This window comes from Narcine bancroftii, chromosome 13 (genome assembly GCF_036971445.1).
Source record: "Narcine bancroftii isolate sNarBan1 chromosome 13, sNarBan1.hap1, whole genome shotgun sequence".
Classification (NCBI taxonomy): Eukaryota; Metazoa; Chordata; class Chondrichthyes; order Torpediniformes; family Narcinidae; genus Narcine; species Narcine bancroftii.
In genome coordinates, this window is record NC_091481.1 from 77,975,917 (window position 1) to 77,995,724 (window position 19,808).

The following is a 19,808-nucleotide window of genomic DNA, read 5'->3' on the forward strand; positions in this document are numbered from 1 at the left end:
AATATAAAGATAAAAAAGGAAACATGGGAGAAATTATGTTCTGGAACGATGAGAAATACAATAAATACGAGGCTACGTATGATACAATATAACTGGATACACAGACTATACATTACACCGCAAAAGTTAAATAAATGGGACCCAACAGTATCTGATAGATGTTTTCGATGTAAAAAAGAAATGGGAACAACAATTCATGCAATCTAGACATGTGAGAGAGTAGAAAAATTTTGGGATGATCTCAGTCAGATATTAAATAAAATAACAGAAAACAATATACCAAAGAATCCAGAGATCTTTCTCCTAAGTAACATAACAAACAAAGAATTTGGAATTGATTTGGAGGATGCACAAAAAAGATTTGTCAAGATAGCTCTAGCCGTAGCAAAAAAATGTATTATGTCAACTGGAAATTGGAAGATAATTTGAAAATATAACTATGGTATATAGAAATGAATAAATGTATTCCATTAGAAAAAATAACATATAGTTTAAGAAATAATATTGAAATATTCGAACAAGTATGGGAGCCTTACATTAAATACAATAGCAAAAACCTACCGGGGACAAACATTACCTAAGTTGATGGAAGGAGAAGGAAAGAAAAGAATGGACTCAGTAGAATTTCTGGTGTATTTTTGTTGAATGACAACATTGTCTGACTGGCTTAATGCAACCTAGATTGTATACCTAAAATGGATGAGAGGGGGGGGTGGGGAGGTGGCTTGGGAGGAGGGAGGGGGGGGGGAGAAAAAGTCACTGTATATGTGTGAAAAAGAAAAAGTGTATATCATGGCTAATGTGATTTATGGTGTGAAAAATAAAAAATTTTTAAAAAAAAAGGTGTTCGACACATGGAGTTCCAGAAGTGGTCGCATGCGGTCAGGGTTAGGAGCGATGACACCATATGCCACGACGCATCCAATAAGGGCCAGGCACTCCAGGTTGAACACGCTTTTCCTTGTTGTATGTCAAGTTAAGTAACTTGGCCGTACGCAAGAACTTGGCAAGGTTTGCGTCGTGATCCTGTTGATCATGGCCACAGATGGTGATATTGTCGAGGTAGGGGAATGTTGCCGTCAGCCTGTGTTCCTCCACCGTCCAAAGCAGAAACACTGTTAGTAATGCCGAAGGGTACCTGCAGGAAATGGAAGAATTTCCTGTCGGCTTCGAATCCAGTATAGATTCGATCGCTCGGACGGAGGGGGAGTTGGTGGTAAGCCGGCTTGAGGTCAATAATTGAAAAATTTCTGTATTTGGCGACCTTATTGACCAAGTTGCCTACACAGGGGAGCGGATACGCATCCAGCTGGGTGAAGCGGTTGATGGTTTGACTATACTCAATTACCATTCAGGGCTTGCCCGCCCCTCTGACCACGAGGACCTGTGCTCTCCAGGGACTGGTGCTAGGGGCTGTGATCCCCTCTGCCAGGAGTTGCTGAACCTCAGCCTGGATGAATTGCATATCCTCGGAACTATAGCGCCGACTCTTGGTGGTGATGAGTTTGCAATCCGGGGTGAGGTTCACAAACAGTGACGGAGGGAGCACCCTTAAAGTGGTGAGACCACAGATTGGTGCCGGGGTCCAAGTGCAGGGACCACTGGCCGGAGCCGGGGACTGAGTGCCAATACTGCTGAACGGTGCCTGGGATTGGGTGCTGGGGCCACAGGATGGTACCGGGGGCTGGTTAACCAGTCGGTGATGGATGTCCGAATGCTGTGGGCTGTGGACTGTCAACGGTGGTTGGGGGCCTCCAAACACCATCGTCACACTCCTAAACTGAGTCTGAAAGTCAAGGCCTAGGAGGATCGGCAGGCAAAGGCAGGGCATGATTAATAATACAAAGTCATTGTATCATTTCCCCCCCCCCCCCCCCCCCCACCGTCAGCAACACTACACAATACGCCTGGATGCTCATCTGTTGATTCGGACCAGGAGGGATAGTCTCTGGATCACAACGGGGTGTATGAAGCTTTCCGTACTGCCGCTATCGAAAAGACAGTTCATTTTATGCCCATTCACCTTGATCTGCATCAATGAGTTCGAGATCGGGTGAGGACTGGCTTGATTCAGTCTCACTAAAGCGAGGAGTGGTGTTCCTTCATCATAGGTGGGGAGGCCTGCCCAAGATGGCGACCTCTGTGTTGACCACGCAGCATCAGATGAAGAAGCCGGAAGTGGAATCGTGGTGGTCAGAAGTGACGTCACTGGAGCGGTAGGCTGAGATGCAGAGGTTGGGAGCGGTGGCCAGTAAGATAGCGCTCCCCTCACCACGCACGTGGTCAGTGTCGGAAGCTCTTCAGGGACACATGCCACACTGCTCGCTGGCTGCGATTGGGACCTGTAGACCTTTTGATAGTGGCCCTTCTTTCCACAGCCCGAGCACGTTGCTCCTTTCGCGGGGCAAAGGCGCCTCGTGTGCTTGGCCTGCCTGCAGAAATTGCATCTCGATGATGCGGTCGGCGTGATTGCAGCCGCGGTCAAGTCGCTGATGCCCGATGCTGAGACCCAGGCTGATGGCGCTCATGGTGGAACATACACAATTGGCCTGCTTCTGCCTGCAATCGACACCGCATGGCGCTGGGCCAAATCCAGAGTTCTGATCAAGTCAATGGCCTTTTTGAGAGGGAGCTGGTCCTCCTCGAGGAGTCTTTGACAGATGTAGTCCAACCTCAACCCCGACACTCAGGTGTCTCTGATCAGCTCTTCCACGTACTGGGTCAGCGATATCGTGCCCAGGCCCGTGAGATCCCCCAAACAGTTTTTTCCCCAGTGTGACCAGGGACCAGACAAGCTCTTCAGTGGACTCACCAGGCTGTTGTCTCCGGGATGCTAGCAGGTAATGGGAGTAAACCACAATCACTTTCAGCTTATATAGCGCCTGCAGCTCAGCTATCGCCTCGGTGTAGGTTGTGCTACCTTAGATGGTCAGGTAGGGTTCCTGGCCGACTCGTGCCTGAAGGAGCTTGAGCTTCTTCTTGTCCGAGTTGACCACCTCCACAGCGGCGTCGAGAAAATTATTGAAACAGTTCACCCACTGCTCGAAGAGTACCAATGCACCCGGGACTTGGGGGTCTACTTTCAGCCGTTCGGGGCGCAGCAATTTCTCCATAACTGGAGAGTTCCAAAATCTTGCTCAATAAATTGTTGGGCACTATTGGTCGCCCCAATAATGACGCAGACAGAAGGCTGAGGGGAACGATAGGCTTTATTGAGCAAGACTGCTGGCCCGGGTCCACGCTAGGAAAATGAGCAGGAAGGAGAGGAGATGACCTTTATGGCCTGGGGTCACATGGGCAGGATCAAGGGAGGAGCTAAGGCAGGGAGTCCCTGGAGGGCGGGCCAGCCAGTGCATACAGTCATATCACCACATAACTAATATGTTCCACGCCTGGCAAATGCCTGTTCATACAAGATACTCAACGAAAGTCTTCAAACAACTGGTCAGGAATTAGAACGGAGCTATTAAAAATGACCTTGACCATGCCATCTGAAATTCAGGGAGCTATTATATTTGGAAACAGTCCAATTGTGTGGTTCATTAATCACTTCTGGAAAGATTTTTTTGAGGCGACTTGCATTTTTGGGCTCCTGTCACCTGTTGATTCAAATGCTGTTCTAGAGTTGTTTGGGCCCCTGTCTAGACTGTCATCCCAAATGTGCTGGCTAACGCTGAACTAATCAAATGTCTTTGCTCCTCTGACACTCTACTAAAGATTCCAGTGATATTATTCACTTAGGACCAGGATTTTCACCTGATGCCTCCTGTATCACCAAACATCAAAATTAGAGGAGGAGTTAGACGTCGACCTGTGTGTGTTTTTGGGGAACAGAAAGGGTGGCACTTTTCTTTCAAATGGCGTCAGACGTTTATTTTCTGAATTGATGTCATGAGAAAGGGTACAAATACAATGATCATTATAAAATTCTGACCTTGGGTATCAAATATCCTCTGAATTCCACATCACTTGTTGTCATGTGTGGAATATTCATGGGAACAATGTCGATATATCGCTGAACCTCGTGTATAAAAGCATCAGTGTACGGCATTTTTGCTCGATCCTCAATTGCAGGTCTCCGATTAGATCCAATCACCATATCAATCTCACATAGAATTTTCTCTAGGAAACAAAATTAGCAGCGTAATATTTCTTCCACCATTACTTAGTCCATCTCCGGCAACTCTCGGCCCTTTCTTGATCTCTGGAAGGCACTTTCAGGTGGCCAATTGCCCCGCTTGTAAAGCCACATATTTTGGCAAAATGCGGCTGTGGGAAGGCCACGTGAATGTGCAGTAGGCGTCTGGAAGGCGAGCCATCTGAAGGCAGCCGCCCAAAAGCTCCTCTCCCAGTTCCCACACTGTCGGGCAGCTGGCGCCGGCTGTCAGCGTGGGGCTCTCCCCACACCGATCCCGCTGCCCCGCTCTCTCCACACTCATGAAATCAGCCACCACATTGTGGAGCGGCCGATGTAGGCTGTCCCCACACTGTTGGAAGGCCGGCGCGGGCTGTTCCCACACTGTGGGGACTGATTTCAGGAGTGAGGAAAAGGGGGCTGGAGTGGCTGGCGGGGGAGAAGGGGGCTGGGTAAAACAATGCAGGTACCCGATTCGAAAGCCTCCTTCTCCCCCACTGGCCGCTCCAGCCTCCTCCTACCCTGCCAGTGCTCCAGCCCCCTCCCCCTGATGGCTGCTCCAGCCACGTGAGTGGGGAGAGAGCGGGACAGCGGGATCAGTATGGGGACGTCCCCACGCTGATAGCCCACACTGGCTGTCCCAGCTGACAGCCAGCCATCCTGACTTGACAGCCCAAAGGACCGGAGTCGGAATGCGCTCAGATGCGCTTCCTGGCGCAGCTGTCCTTTCAGGTGGCCAGCGCTGCACTTTCAATGCTGCCACCTGCATGGCAATCTCTAATTCGGAGAGATTGATCGCAGACTGGGATGTCGCTTCGCTGAGCACCTTCGCTCTGTCCGCACCCATGTCAGGGATCACCCAGTGCTCACCCTTGAAATTCTGCACCTCACTCCCACGCCAACATGTCTGTCCATGGCCTCATACCCCGCTAACCCAAGGACATCCATAAATTGGAGGAGCAACATTTAATATGGCCTGTTTCCATTCTATGGTAGTTATATATTATATGGTTGCATTCTCCAGCAACAACATCTATTTATGGTGTGTTCAGAGGTTCCTTTCATTGTCATTTAATAATACATTAAAAATATAATTCATATGATATATTTCAACTTCTGCCTGCCATAAGGCAAACAAAGAGACCCCCTGAGCATTACCTTAAGAGAACCAAAAGAGTCCCTTCAGAGACACTGAATGTTCAGGGATCAACATACATCATTCATTATCTAAAAGTAATGAATCTTGCCTTGAATTTCTGGATACTTTGCCAGGATCTGGAGAAACCAGAGCTGCGTTGTACTGACTGTTTCAATTCCAGCTAAAAGTAAATTGAATGTCGACAGAAGCAAGTTTTCTAGAATAAACTCTGAGTTAATCCCGCTTTTGTCCTGGATCAAAGCAATAAGAGCCACATTTAAAACCGTCTCCGTTCAGTTGTAGACTTGTCATAAACTTTTTGTGTCTTTGTAATTCTGCCACCTTGTCCAAGAACATAACTAGGTGTTCTCAGTGCAACTTCCCAAAGAGCATAATGTAAATGTTCAGATGTTCAGCCAGCACAGAAGTTTTGATCTGAATCAACATTATTTCTTTTTCCACAGAAGGTGCCTGACCTGTTGTGGATTTCCAGCTATTTCCCTCCAACTAAAAAAAAATGTCACCCAAATCTCTGAGCAAAATTGATTGAAATGAACAGGGCATGAAGGCTATTGTCAGTTACAACAGGATATAGACAGGATGCAGAGTTGGGCTGAAAAGTGGCAGATGGAGTTCAATCCGGATAAGTGTGAGGTGAGGCATTTTGGTACGTCCAATGTGAAGGTTAATGGTAGGATACTTAAGAGTGGAAGAACAGACCTTGGGGATCCAAATCCATAGACCTCTCAAGTTCACCATGCAGATTGATCGGAGAGTAAAGAAGGCCTGAGGAATGGTATCTTTCATCAATAGCAGATTGAGTTCAGGAGTCGTGAGGTAATGATAAATTTCTGGTGAGACCCCACTTAGAATATTGTGTTGAGTTCTGGTCACCTCATTACGGGAAAGGTGTGGAAGCCAAGGAGACGGTGCAGAGATTTACCAGGATGTGGCCTGTTTTAGAAAATGTGTCTTATGAGGCAAGGTTTAGCAGAGCTGGGGTTTTTCCCTTTAGAGTGAAGGAGGAGGAGAGGTGACTTAATAGAAGTCCACAAGATTATGAGAGGCAGAGATAAGAGAGACAACCAGCACTTTTTTCCCAGGGCGGGAGTAGCAAACACCAGAGGACATCTGCACAAAGTGAAGGGAGGAAAGTTTAGGGGATGCACCGGGGGTACGTTTATACACAGAGTTGTGGGAGCCTGGAATGCTTTGCCAGGGGTGGTGGTGGAAGCTGGAAAAAATAAGGGAATTTAAAAGACTCTTAGACAAACACATGTATGAAAGAAAAATGGAGAGTTATGCGGTAGGGAGGGTCCAGTTTATTTTTGGGGTAGGAATATATACACATCACGGGATGATGGGCCTGTACTGTGCTGTCATGTGCTATGTTCTCTGAAGGGATATGGAATTAATGTTCTTTGACCTGCTGTGTCTTTGCCAGCCCTCATGCCTGTATAGTTTAGATCAGTCAATCTCTACCCTTTTCATTAGCTTTGGCTCCATTAGGACTTTGCTCAAAGTTTATGGCTCCCTACCCCGAGAAGCGGCCAAGTTTACTTCTCTCCTACCGACAACATTAAAAAAAAATATTTTATAATTTCTGTCTGTGCCCACCCACCCCCCACCCCCCCCCCCCTTAAATGTGCTGTGGACCCCACTGGGGCCCTACAGCCTCCGTTGGTTTAGATAATCATAATGGTTGGTATAGAGCTAGTGGATCGAACGGCTGGTTTAAGGGCCTGTTTTTATGCTGTTCAACTGCAACTAAAAGGCTATGCAGTTCAGCAAAATGACTAACTCTGTAAGCTTGAAGTTGAAAGCATATGAATAGTGGAGGAAACCTGGTGACATTACCTCATCCATCTTCAGAAGGAAGCTGTCAATATAATCCCTGAAGAAATCTTTCTGAAGACTTTCTTTGTGACTTTGAATAGTTTTGTTCAAAAAACTTTTCAAATTTGCAACACTTTGGAAGAACTTTTGGTTAGATCCAGGCAGCAAATTCATAATCCTTGGAAAGTTATTGTATAACTACAAAACAAACATTATTTTCAATTAACATGATCCTGCTTCTGGATATATGATGTCAGTAAGATTCAAAGCAGCTTGAATTATTAAAAATATTTTATGTCAGGGTAAAATCAAGAAATATCTTACCTTGATCAGTTGAATAGTCAGGTTGACATGTTACTTTGATATTAGTCATTTGTGGAGGGGAGGGTTATGATTAAATGGTAATTGGTTTAAAACAGATTCGATGGGCTTCAGTAACACCCTTGTCCCTAAAATAAAAAGACATACCTGCGTCCAGGGGCTGCTTAAAGTCAGGAAAATTTCTGTAACCATCTGTATTAGCTTGTGAAAGTTCTTATTGTCATAATTGAATCGTTCTCCGAAGATGATGGAACAGATGATATTTGCTGATATGCACCTCAGTGGAAAATCTGCGCGGAATGGGCGACCTGATACAATTAGAGAGGCTGGTTAAAAACTATCTTCTGGAGGAACTCAGCAGGTCAGGCCCTATCTGGGGAGGCAAAGGGACGGTCAATGTTTCAGGCATAGACCCTGCATCAGAACAGGAACATAGGAAAGGAGGAGGGGCGAGGCAGGAGTTGGCACATGGATCTAGGTGAGGAGGGAGGTTGATGGGCAGATAGAGGGAGGTCAGGGGAGGGGCGGCTGGAGGGTGAAGTGTGGTGACCATAAATGGCTGCAAGGTTAAGCCCTTCTCTTAAATATTCACTCTACTTCCATTGGGACCATAAATGCAGGGCTTACCAGCGATACCCAATCCCTGAGACAAATATTTAAAAGGAATCAAACTCTTCTCCTAAACATGCTCTCTGCTTCCATCTCTCCTTTTCCCTCTTCAGATTAGAACTTGAACTTCATAAGAAGTAGGCGACTTGCATTTATCCAGCGCCTTTAACCACCTGTGTGCACCCCATGATCACAAAGAGTTAATTAGGAACTTCTGAAGTGTGGGGCAGAGAAATGGGTGCCTGGGACAGGCCGCCAAGAGCATGTATTAAAGCAGGCACAATATTGGCACCTGAGAAGCTTCTAGATAGGCACGTGAATATGCTGGAAATAGTATCGCGTACAAGCAGCAAAAATGTAGTTTGATTTGGGCATCATGGTCCACACAGATGTGGGCAGAAGGGCCAGTTCCTGTGCTGTGCAGTACATTGTACCTCTATGACTAGCTGGGACTAAATGAATAGGCCCCAATCGGGTTTAATGTCACAAAAATGAAGGCACAAGTTTATTTGACCTTCTATTTCTCAGATCAATTTTCAAATAGATAAAGTATAATTCCAATCCTTTTCCCACCTATCCATATCATTCACCACCACCAGTTCAGAAAAAAAGGCAAGAAGCTACTTTTAATCATGTAGCTGCTCCTCTAAGTCACGAACCTTTTTTATTTCTGAAATACGCAATCAGGTGCTGGGATTCCTCCAAAATCTGCTCCTCGCTGTTTTTACCCATTCCAAAATTCCTCATGGTGCTGAGAGTGAACCTGCGAAGCTGTCTCCATCTCTCCCCATTGCTGAAGCCAATTCCTGCAAGGGAGACCACAATCCAGTTTAAATTCTTTGGAGTGGATTTGTCAAATGTCCAAGTATGAAATGTACTCAACCCCTATTTCTTCCTCTGTATTAGAACTGCTGAGACACTTCGAGTTCCACCCCAATGCTCATTCCTTTACCTGAAATGCTGTAGTTAGTCTCTGAATCCCACAGTTAAATCAGCTGGATTTCCTGGTTCCCCAACCACAGCCCAAATATTTCCTGACTGGACCTCCAAAGAGCAGAAAAGGTACAGCAAATGGAAGTTCTCTGGTCCTGGGAACTCCAGCAAAAGGTCATCAACCTGAAATGCGATCTCCTCTTCTCCCTCCACAACATGACCCAGTGCCTTTTTATGTCAGTGGCTCCAGCATCTTAGCTTCTCAAGGTTAAATGACATTCCTAATTCACTTTAAAAGAGAGAAGTAAGGAATCTTTGATCGGGATTATAAAACAGATGAAAGAAAAGTGCATTTTAAAATTGTGGATGAGAAAGGATATTGGGAAATGGGATTGGATGAGATAGATCAGTTGTCATTAGCTCAACGGTCAGGTTGGTGTGGTTTGCATAGCAGTTAGCACAATGGTGCTAAGTGGCAGAATTGAGATTGGAGTTCAAATCCAACACTATCTGTAAAGAGTTTGTGCATTCTCCCCGTGTCTGCGTGGGTTTCCTCCCACCATTCGAAATGTAGGTTAACTGGGTGTATTTGGACGACATGGGCTCGTGGGCTAAAATGGCCTGTTACTGTGCTGTATGTATGTTAAAATGTCTAACAGTCTAAAGACTCCTATACGGCGGATTTTACGATTCTCATCCACAAAGCTGCCATCAAATGCCCACCCTCAATCATTGGGTCTGGTCAGAAGGTGGTCACAGAATGAACCATTTACAAACACGATTGCTGCATTGTACCAAGACAACTTCAAAAACCTCCCAAGGCCAAGATCACTGGGAGTATTTAAACAGGAAATGGATAAGTATCTCATTAGTAAGGGTATCAGGGGATATGGGGAAAGGGCTGGAAACTGGAACTAGGTGTGAGCATAGTGTAGAGTCACGGAAAGGTCTCAATGGGCCTAGTGGCATGCTTCTGTTCCTTTATCTTGTGATATTCTTGGAAATCCCTTGGGCTCTAGGCATAGTGCAACTACAGACTTCCCTCCAGATCATATCTGGATTTGGTAGTGGAACTTCATCATCTCTGGACCCTCACCATTCCCTCACACCCCACCAACCCCCCCTCCCCCACCCACCCATCCATCCAATAGACCGATGGGAGTATCTTCAGTCCACAGCCTGCTGCCTTGACCACCAATTTCTTTAGAAGCAATTAGAAATAACCAATAAGTGTCAGCCTAATTGGCAATGTTAACATCCTGCAAATACACAAATTAAATCAAAGTTCAGATTTCAAAGATCTTGGAACTGGCTGTGAAGCAAGCGAAGGAGAGTTAATCAACATTGATTTATAATGATAATAAGATTTTCTTTTACCCTGATATAAGTTTAGATTTGTTGAAAAATAAAGAAAAGAATTCAATACTGTTAAAAATGTGCTAAGGAAAAAAATATTCCACTTTTGTTTTAAGGTAGTGTTAAAGGCTTTTGTTAAAAAACAGATTTGGGCAACAGATATTATGGGAAAATGACAGAGAAATGATATTAAGTAGAGGGTAATAATGAGATGCCAAATTGTGTACCTTTCGAAAAAATTACGTATAGTTTAAGGAATCGAGTTGAAAATTTTTATAGCATTTGGAAACCATAGATGGATTTTATGGATAATTTTCCGTCCACCTCTTCTATCTTATCCACTCCTCTTAATCAGAAATTTTAATAATAATTAACAATTATATATGCTAGTATTATTGTATGTTAAATGGTAGGTGTTTCCTTTTCCCTTTCTTACTGATGCGTGGGGAGGGGGTTTGGGGAGAAAAAAATACACAAGTATTTTTTGTATCACTGGATATGAATATTTGATTAACGACTTATTCATGATACAAATAATTAAATATATTCTTTTAAAAGTTCAGATTTCATTCAGGTTAAAACACCAACAATAAATTGAATTCAAGTGTTATCTCACCGTAGCCATTTGACATGCTCTTGAAGACTGGGAAGAGGTAACGACCGCTGAATTCATTCCCATGGTCAATCAAAGCCTCTTTCACAGCCTCAGCGCCACACACCACCACTGCAGGGTAGCCACTGAACCAGAAGGTGTATACAGGGCCGTACTGCTCATTCAGCTGCAGCAATACAATGGGTGGATCTCGTTAATTAAGCTACCTCATCCTGTATGATGCCAGTCACGTTGTTAGTCAGTGAAGTTGGAATTGACTTAATAAAGGTCAACAAGATTATGAGAGGCATTATTGGGTGGACAGCCAGCACCATTCTCCCGGGGTGACAGCAGCAAACACCAGAGGATACCTGTATAAGGTGATACATAATAGATTTCAAAAGGATGTAGACAGGATGCAGAGTTGGGCTGAAAAGTGGCAGATGGAGTTCAATCCGGATAAGTGCGAGGTGATGCATTTTGGAAGGTCAAACCAGAAGGCTGAGTACAGGGTTAATAGTTGGTTACTGTAATGGAGGATTAAAACCATGTACCCAGATGCTTTTTGCTTATGTGGAACTGACGACACTGGGTCCACACGCAGGTCACCTTACTTTCAGAACTAGCAGATGTAATTAAACTCAGCCATGGGGACTTATCTGAAGATACACTTTGAAATGGAATTCCACTGTGAGGCCCAGGGAAAGCAGTTGTCAAATGCAACACTCTGAAATTGACGAATTGGTCACAACCTGTCTTGCTCGAGAAGTTTTAATAAGTCTTTGTATCTACGAGATAAACCAGGAAATTATAACATCCTGGTTCCATAATAATTAATCTTCTAAATTGTAGAATGTAATGTTCAGTTTTGATTTTGACTGACAAATATTAGAAGGAGTAGGCGCATGATTAATTGTTTTTGGGGTATATAAGCCTGTGGTCCTGCTGCTGAAGTTTAGACTCTCCGAGGGGTGGGAACGCCCCTTGTCAAGAAGGAAGAACAGCCAGAGTCCGAGCAACGTCCCAGTCGGGGGAGGTGGAGAAGCTGCTACCGGCGCCCTGACAACCTACTACAAGTGTGCAGTCGTTGCCTCGCTTCGGCAGTTGGGACCAGTCCAAGCGTTGATAAGTATAGTTGGGAAGGGCTTGCATATTGTAGTGTGAAATCAGCTTTTGAATTAGTAATAAACATTTGTATAAACTGAACTGCTCTCGGTGTGTGTGTCTATTTTCTTTCGGTAGCTCAAACACTGTGACCAATCTAAAATGAACAAAATGAGAGGTATAAGTTTACCCAAGACAATTGGCGCAGCGAGCAGGGTTGGTCTCAAGATGTTTCGCCGAAAGAAAGAGGTGAGCCCTGAGCAGTTCTTGATTCCTGGATGGACTTCCAAAGACGATGGGTTTGGCATGTTGGCCAATACCCTGTCTTTGTTGGGACCACCCATTAGTTGGGATGAGAAGTTAGACTCATCAAGTGCACCTCTGGGAGAGCGGGTTGCCACTCTCCTTCGAGAAAGTAAATTTCCTGATAAAAAGGGAATGCTGACGAATGGTTTTTGGTTGCTGGCCACAGCATTACACCACTCCGTTCAGCGTGAAGCAGAATTAATTCAAAGAGAAGTAGAATCTCAGTGCAAAAGAAAGCAATTAGAGGAGGAGCTAGAAGTCCTGCGACAATGCTGTTCCATGATGAGCGAGATTGTTCGCACCAGTCAGGACAGAGCCAAAGAATGGGAAGATAAGCATGTCCAAATGATTTGCCGTAATATTAAACTCCGGCAGCAGCTCTGTGCAGATAAGGAAAGGCATGGAGTAGAACCCGATCCATATCGTATTCATGCCATGATAAGGAATGGTAACGATCCTGATGTAATTGAGGATTGGGATGGGAATATCTGGAATGACAATGGTAATAATGCAGATACTCCTCAGCATGTGTCTAACATACTACCCTCTCCATCTGCTGTTCACGCCCGCCCTATAAGGCAGCAGATTTCCCAAACAGACAGAAGGGGGGATGATGTAAGGGTAGAGATGGAAGGGATAGATACCCCGGTTTCCCATGTGGACCCAGGGGAAAATACCCAAACCCCTGCTTATGCTCTATGGCCTACTCCCTCTGTTGGATGGCCTCCACCTCCTCCCCTAGACTGGGTGGAGGACCCTGTGAGTCAAAGTGGGAACAGGGGTCAGAAGGAGTCAATGATCCGTGATTTCTCTGTAAAAGAGCTGGCTGCCATTGGAGATCGATTTAGGCAAAAAGCAGGGGAACATCATCCCCAGCTGCTGAGTCCTCCTGGCCCAGCTGTGCTTTCTGCTCCCACTGCTGCTTCTATCGAGCTGGCTTCTCCTGCTCCAGTTACTCATGATGAGGTAAAACAATGGGTTAAACAGGCTCTTAAAGATAACAATAGCATGTGGTCCTGGAAGCCCCCGAACCCTTCTGAAGCCTCAAGGTGTGGGCAGGATTCCCGTGTCTACTCCATCGAGACACGGCGCACACACGGGGATCCGCGGCCCTACATACCGTTAACAATCCACTGGGGTGGGGGTAATGATCGCCAATACTTGGCTTTGGTCGACACCGGTGCAGAGCACTCGGTGATTCCTGGTAATCCCGACCTCTGGACTAGACCGGCCTTTCAAATAGAGGGGTTGGGAGGAGCGGTCACCCTGGCAAAGGAAATAAAAGTCTGTGCCATGGTGGGTGATAGCCCTTCCCCTGTCTGGTTACATGCCCTGGTGGCTGCTACTGACGAGTGTATCCTGGGTATTAATATGTTGGCCGGTATGGCCCTTAATACTAGCCAAGGGGGATTTGAATTTGGAATTCGAACTATTACAAAAAAACTAGTAGTGGGTCAGGTTAAGTGGGATCCTGTGATGGTGCCAGCCCCCATGAAACCAGTGTGCATTCCACAATATCGTCTCCCTGGGGGGCAGGAAGAGATTACTGCCACCATCGATGCTCTGCAAGAAGAAGGGGTAGTGAGGCCCGCAACGTCGCCCTTTAATAGCCCTGTTTGGCCGGTCCAGAAGCCAGATGGCTCCTGGAGAATGACAGTTGATTATCGTTTTTTGAACAAACATGCCCCACCACTTGCTTCAGCAGTTCCGGACATTGTCACCCTTATTGAAAACATTGCTACTGGGAACTCAGGAACATGGTATGCTGTCATTGATCTCTCTAACGCCTTCTTCAGTATTCTTATAGCTGAGGATTCACAGGATCAGTTCGCCTTTACCTGGAAGGGGCGCCAGTATACCTTCATCCACCTTCCAGTATCGCCTTCCCTCTCAATTCACCATTATATTGATGATGTGGCCTCCTGGAGCCTCTGGCAGAAACAAGAGGGTCGCCGAGTCCCACTGGGATTCTGGTCACGTACCATGCCCGAGGCTGCCACTCGTTATTCTGTTTTTGAACAACAGTTACTAGCCTGTTACTGGGCCCTGCTAGAGACTGAAAGAATGACAGGTGATGCAGATGTTCAATTGCGACCTGCACTTCCTATAATGAATTGGGTCCTGGCTAATGATGCTAATCTAAAGATCGGGCGGGCTCAGCAGTCTTCTATTGTTAAATGGAAGTGGTATATTCAGAGTCATGCGACCAGAGGGCCTGAAGGGGTGGGCCACGTACACGAACAAGTGGCTTACCATCCCAGGTCAGGAACTCACTTATCGGAGGAGGGGGATGGTGGCTCCAGTCAGTATGCTGAGTTGAAGGCAGTCACTTTACCACTAGATCCCCATGATCACCCTCTTCGCCTGTTTACTGATTCCTGGGCTTTGGCTAATGGACTTGTGGTATGGATGCCTGATTTGCAAAAGAACAACTGGATGATACATGACCGCCCAGTATGGGGCAAAGAGTTGTGGCAGCTGTTGTGGGATGCTTCCCACCATCGTGAGATAACCGTTTATCACGTTGATGCCCATACCAATATGGCGACTAACATGGCTCAACATAATGCAGTAGCAGATCAGCTTGCCACTATCAGCTGTGCTGATACCGTCCCCCTGGCTCGATGGGCACATGAACAGAGTGGTCATTTGGGGGAGAAGGGATCAGCTATGTGGTCCCGTACACATGCTTTATCCGTCCATCAGGATGATGTCCGCATGGTCGTACGTACATGCCCAGAATGTCAGCTTGTGAAGTTCCATACCATTCCACCTGGTCCACATGGCCGAATAAAATGGGGTGCTCACTCAGCTGCGGTCTGGCAAATTGATTACATAGGCCCCATGCTAGACTGTATGGGTAAATATTATATCCTAGTAATGGTTGACACCTTTTCGGGCCTGGTTTTTACTTTTCCCACCAAGACGGCTGACCAAGCTAGCACTATCCAAGGACTAAACCATTTGATTTATCGTTATGATGTTCCAGAGGAGATTCACTCTGATAATGGCTCGCACTTCTCCAGGAAAGCAATCTGTGATTGGGCAAATGACAACGGTATTTTATGGATCCACCATATTCCTTATTACCCGCAGGCTGCCGGGTTAGTTGAACAAATGAACGGCTTACTGAAGGAACAAATTCGTTTGGAAACATCACTGGGGACCCAGAAGGGATGGTGCCATGTGCTGCAGCAGGCAGTCGACAATTTGAATCATCGCCCTTTAAAAGGAGGTACACCTTTCCACCGACTTCTTCACGCTTCTGAACTACAGCCTATTCCAGAGGAAAAACAGTCATTGCCCCCCATCCCCGAACTAGAGAATGTTGGACAAAAGGTATGGGTGGCACCACCAGGTAGTGGCCCTCCTGTAAAAGGGGAAATAATGACACCTGCCCAGGGTAACACTCGGTGGGTAGCTATTGAGGGACAGGATGATTTAGTCTGTTTAAACACTGAACGCTTATGGTATCATGAGTGACATGTGTCAGGCTTCTTTGTTCCAGGTTCTCCATTTTACACTCCTGGTGATCTGGCTTAACAGCTGCTTTGATGCCAGCAATTGGATTTGTAATGTCGAGGACGTTCCAAGGGAGTTACCCGTGGGAAACACGGTCCGATGCATTACACCAAGGAAGTCCTCGGTCACCAGCCTCAAGTGCAGCTTATATAAATATGTTATTGTTCAGCATGTTTCAAAATCTGTTCGTGAGCTCCAGTACCTGGGTATTGTGGCCAACAAGGATAATTTGAGCCTTGGTTGGAATCCTTTCTCATGGCTAACTGCTACATTTGGGGGGGTGGGCCACACTATCCTCCGTTGGTTGCTCGCGTCATTGCTTATCTTTGTAATTGTTGTTTTGATTTCTCTTTTTTCGCTCCCTCTGTACTCAAATACTGGTTAGGCCTCGCAAATGACAGATTGTGACCAAGGGGTGGGATGTAATGGAGGATTAAAACCATGTACCCAGATGCTTTTTGCTTATGTGGAACTGACGACACTGGGTCCACACGCAGGTCACCTTACTTTCAGAACTAGCAGATGTAATTAAACTCAGCCATGGGGACTTATCTGAAGATACACTTTGAAATGGAATTCCACTGTGAGGCCCAGGGAAAGCAGTTGTCAAATGCAACACTCTGAAATTGACGAATTGGTCACAACCTGTCTTGCTCGAGAAGTTTTAATAAGTCTTTGTATCTACGAGATAAACCAGGAAATTATAACATCCTGGTTCCAGAATAATTAATCTTCTAAATTGTAGAATGTAATGTTCAGTTTTGATTTTGGCTGACAAATATTAGAAGGAGTAGGCGCATGATTAATTGTTTTTGGGGTATATAAGCCTGTGGTCCTGCTGCTGAAGTTTAGACTCTCCGAGGGGTGGGAACACCCCTTGTCAAGAAGGAAGAACAGCCAGAGTCCGAGCAACGTCCCGGTCGGGGGAGGTGGAGAAGCTGCTACCAGCGCCCTGACAACCTACTACAAGTGTGCAGTCGTTGCCTCGCTTCGGCAGTTGGGACCAGTCCAAGCGTTGATAAGTAGAGTTGGGAAGGGCTTGCATATTGTAGTGTGAAATCAGCTTTTGAATTAGTAATAAACATTTGTATAAACTGAACTGCTCTCGGTGTGTGTGTCTATTTTCTTTCGGTAGCTCAAACACTGTGACCAATCTAAAATGAACAAAATGAGAGGTATAAGTTTACCCAAGACAGTTACTTAAGAGCGTGAATGCACAGAGGGATCTTGGGGTCCAATCCACACATCCCGCAAGGTCGCCATGCAGGTTGATGGGATAGATATGGGATGTTGGGCTTCATTAATGGGGTGTTTGAGTTCAAGAGTCAAGAGGTCATGCTGTAACTCTACAAATCTCTGGTGAGACTAAGTATTTGTGTTCAATTCTGGTCCCCTAATTATAAGAAGGATGTGGAAGCTCTGGAGAGGGCTGTGGCGTGAATAAAAGCTCTCACAACTGAACGTGCTTTTATTAGCTTATAACAAAGGGAATGGTCTTCAGTAGGCTTCAGGGTTAAGACAGGAAACCTGGGTTATATATGGGTGGATGGGGGTGGAGCCTGGGGGAGGAGCCAGCCATCAACACAACCCATCACCAGCAAATCTCAGTTCACTGCATTCACCACTTCCTGCAGAATTAAGGTCTGTGGATAAAGACGGAGAACACAGATTCAGCAAGAAAAAAGTCAAAATATATACAATTATTTACAGATTTAAACAATCAGGGGGTCTGGAAATCCTGGAGGAGTGCCTCAGCACTGGTGAGTCTTAGGCTCCTTGGGTCTCCTGGTCCCCTCGTAGGGGAGGTAGAGTGGGTGGTAGAGTCTCCGGTTCAGTGACGGAGGGGAACGATTCTTCCTCCTGAACCGAACCTCCTGAGGCCCTGATTGGAGGTGGTGAGAAAGAGTTCTGGAACTTGTGAGTCACCTGAGTCAATGGACTCTCAGTTCCGGCAGGTGCCAAGTTCCTGATAGAGATGGTGTCTTCCCTGCCATCCGGGTACTCCATGTAGATGTACATGGAGTTAGCATGCAGTAGTCTCACCCTCTCCACCAGGGCATCAGTTTTGCTTCTTCTCTCGTGCTTTCTTAGAAGGGCCGGACCTGCTGAGGTGAGCCAGGTTGGGAGTGTAGTTCCTGATTTCAATCTTCTTTCAGAATTGAATAAAAGCTCATGAGGAGTCACATTGGTCACTGTACAGAGTAGCGACCGAATGGAGTGGAGCACAATGGACAGGGCATCCTGCCAGTGTGAGTCTGGGAGGCCTGACTTGAGGGCCAATTTGGCTGCTTTCCAGACCGTGGCGTTTTCTTTTTCAATTTGCCCGTTCCCCCGGGAGGTGTAGCTAGTAGTCCCGCTGGATGCAATGCCCCTTGTCAGCAGGTACTGATGTAGCTCCTCATTCATAAAGGATGGGCCCCAGTCGCTATGGATATAGCCGGGATATCCAGACAGGGTGAAAATAGAATCTCGGGCCTTGATTACCGATGAGGTGGAGACGTCTGGACATGGGATAGTGAACAGGAAGTGGAACTAACTCATCAATGATGGAGATTTTAAAATGTATTCCCGTTTGTGGAGGGGAGAGGTCCCTTAAAATCGACACTGAGCCATTCAAAGGGCTGGGATGACTTTAAAAGGGTGCACCTTAGTGGGCAGCAGAAGTACAGCTTGCACTCCACGCAGACCTGGCAGGACCTGGTCATTTCCCTGATATCTTCCATCAAGTAGGGCAGATTGCGCGCCTTGACTAAATGAGCCATGCGGGCAGAGCTCATTATGCAGAGACCACAGTTGGCTGGTGTGTGCAGTGGTACAGCTTCCTCTGGAGGCTCATTATAAGGGCACCTGGCCAATGGGCAATGTCATAACTGTAGGTGGAGAGTTCGATTCTCCACCTAGCAATTTTGTCATTTTTAATTTTACCCCTCTTGACATTATTGAACATAAAAGCAACCAAGTGCTGGTCAGTGAGGAGAGTAAGTTTCCTACCAGCCAGATAGTGCCTCCAGTGTCTGATGGCCTCCACAATGGCTCGAGCCTCTTTCTCCACAGAGGGATTCCGGAGTTTGTGGCCTTGCAGGGTCCGGGAGAAAAATGCATCCGGCTTGCCCACCTGGTTAAGGGTAGTGGCCAAAGCCACGTCTAATGCATCACTTTCCACTTGGAAAGGTACACTCTTGTCCACCGCGTGCATGGTGGCTTTAGCAGTGTGGCTTCCGACATAAGCTTCAGCCAAGAGGGGAAAAGTAGTAGATTTTAAGAGGGGGGTGAACATTATCAGCATATTGAGGGACCCACTGGGTGTAATATGAGAAAAACCCCAAGTATCTCCTCAAAGCTTTTATGGTCTGTGGAATAGGGAGGTCTAACAGGGGCCAATAATACCATTCTCCACCACGAGCCAAGGATAGCCAGTCGTTTAGTCCTGAATACACACTGGCTGGAGTTGTAAGTAAGGTTCAGGGCTTTCGCTGCGTGGAGAAAGCTCTGAAGGTTGGCATTATGATCCTTCAAGGTATGGCCACAGATTATGTTATTGAGATAAGGGAAGGTAGCCTTCGACCTGTACTCATCCACCATTCTGTCCATCTGCCTCTGGAAGTTAGAAACCCCATTGGTAATACCGAAAGGGACTCTCCAGAATTGATAGAGATGGCCGTTTGCCTCAAATGCAGTATAGGGATGGTCCTCGGAATGAATTGGCGGCTGGTGATAGAAAACCTTTGTCAATGGCTTGATTGGACCCGATACTGCGCAATATCATTCACCGTCCGAAATTCGAGGAAGGGAGTATGCGTCCAGGAGTGTGAAACGATTAATTGTTTACTATAGTCAATTACTAGCCTGGACTTATTTTCCCCTTTTACTACCACCACTTGCGCTCTCCACGGGCTAATGCGAGGTTCATTGATTTTCTCCTTGAGCAGGCGTGGAGTCTCTGATTTACGAATTCC

The 19,808-nt window shown here is 46.2% G+C and overlaps 1 protein-coding gene across 1 annotated transcript in view; it reads right to left on the minus strand.

Moving 5' to 3' along the window:
• The window catches only part of LOC138748555 (cytochrome P450 2C18-like), a 34,300-nt gene that overhangs the window by 5,729 nt on the left and 8,763 nt on the right, over nt 1-19,808 (minus strand). Inside the window, exons 2-7 of the mRNA XM_069908959.1 lie at nt 10,945-11,107; nt 8,699-8,845; nt 7,578-7,738; nt 7,131-7,307; nt 5,383-5,524; nt 3,935-4,122 (exon numbers count right to left, since the gene is read on the minus strand). Of these exons, the coding sequence (XP_069765060.1) occupies nt 3,935-4,122; nt 5,383-5,524; nt 7,131-7,307; nt 7,578-7,738; nt 8,699-8,845; nt 10,945-11,107 (978 nt within the window). The remainder of the gene's footprint in view (nt 1-3,934; nt 4,123-5,382; nt 5,525-7,130; nt 7,308-7,577; nt 7,739-8,698; nt 8,846-10,944; nt 11,108-19,808) is intronic.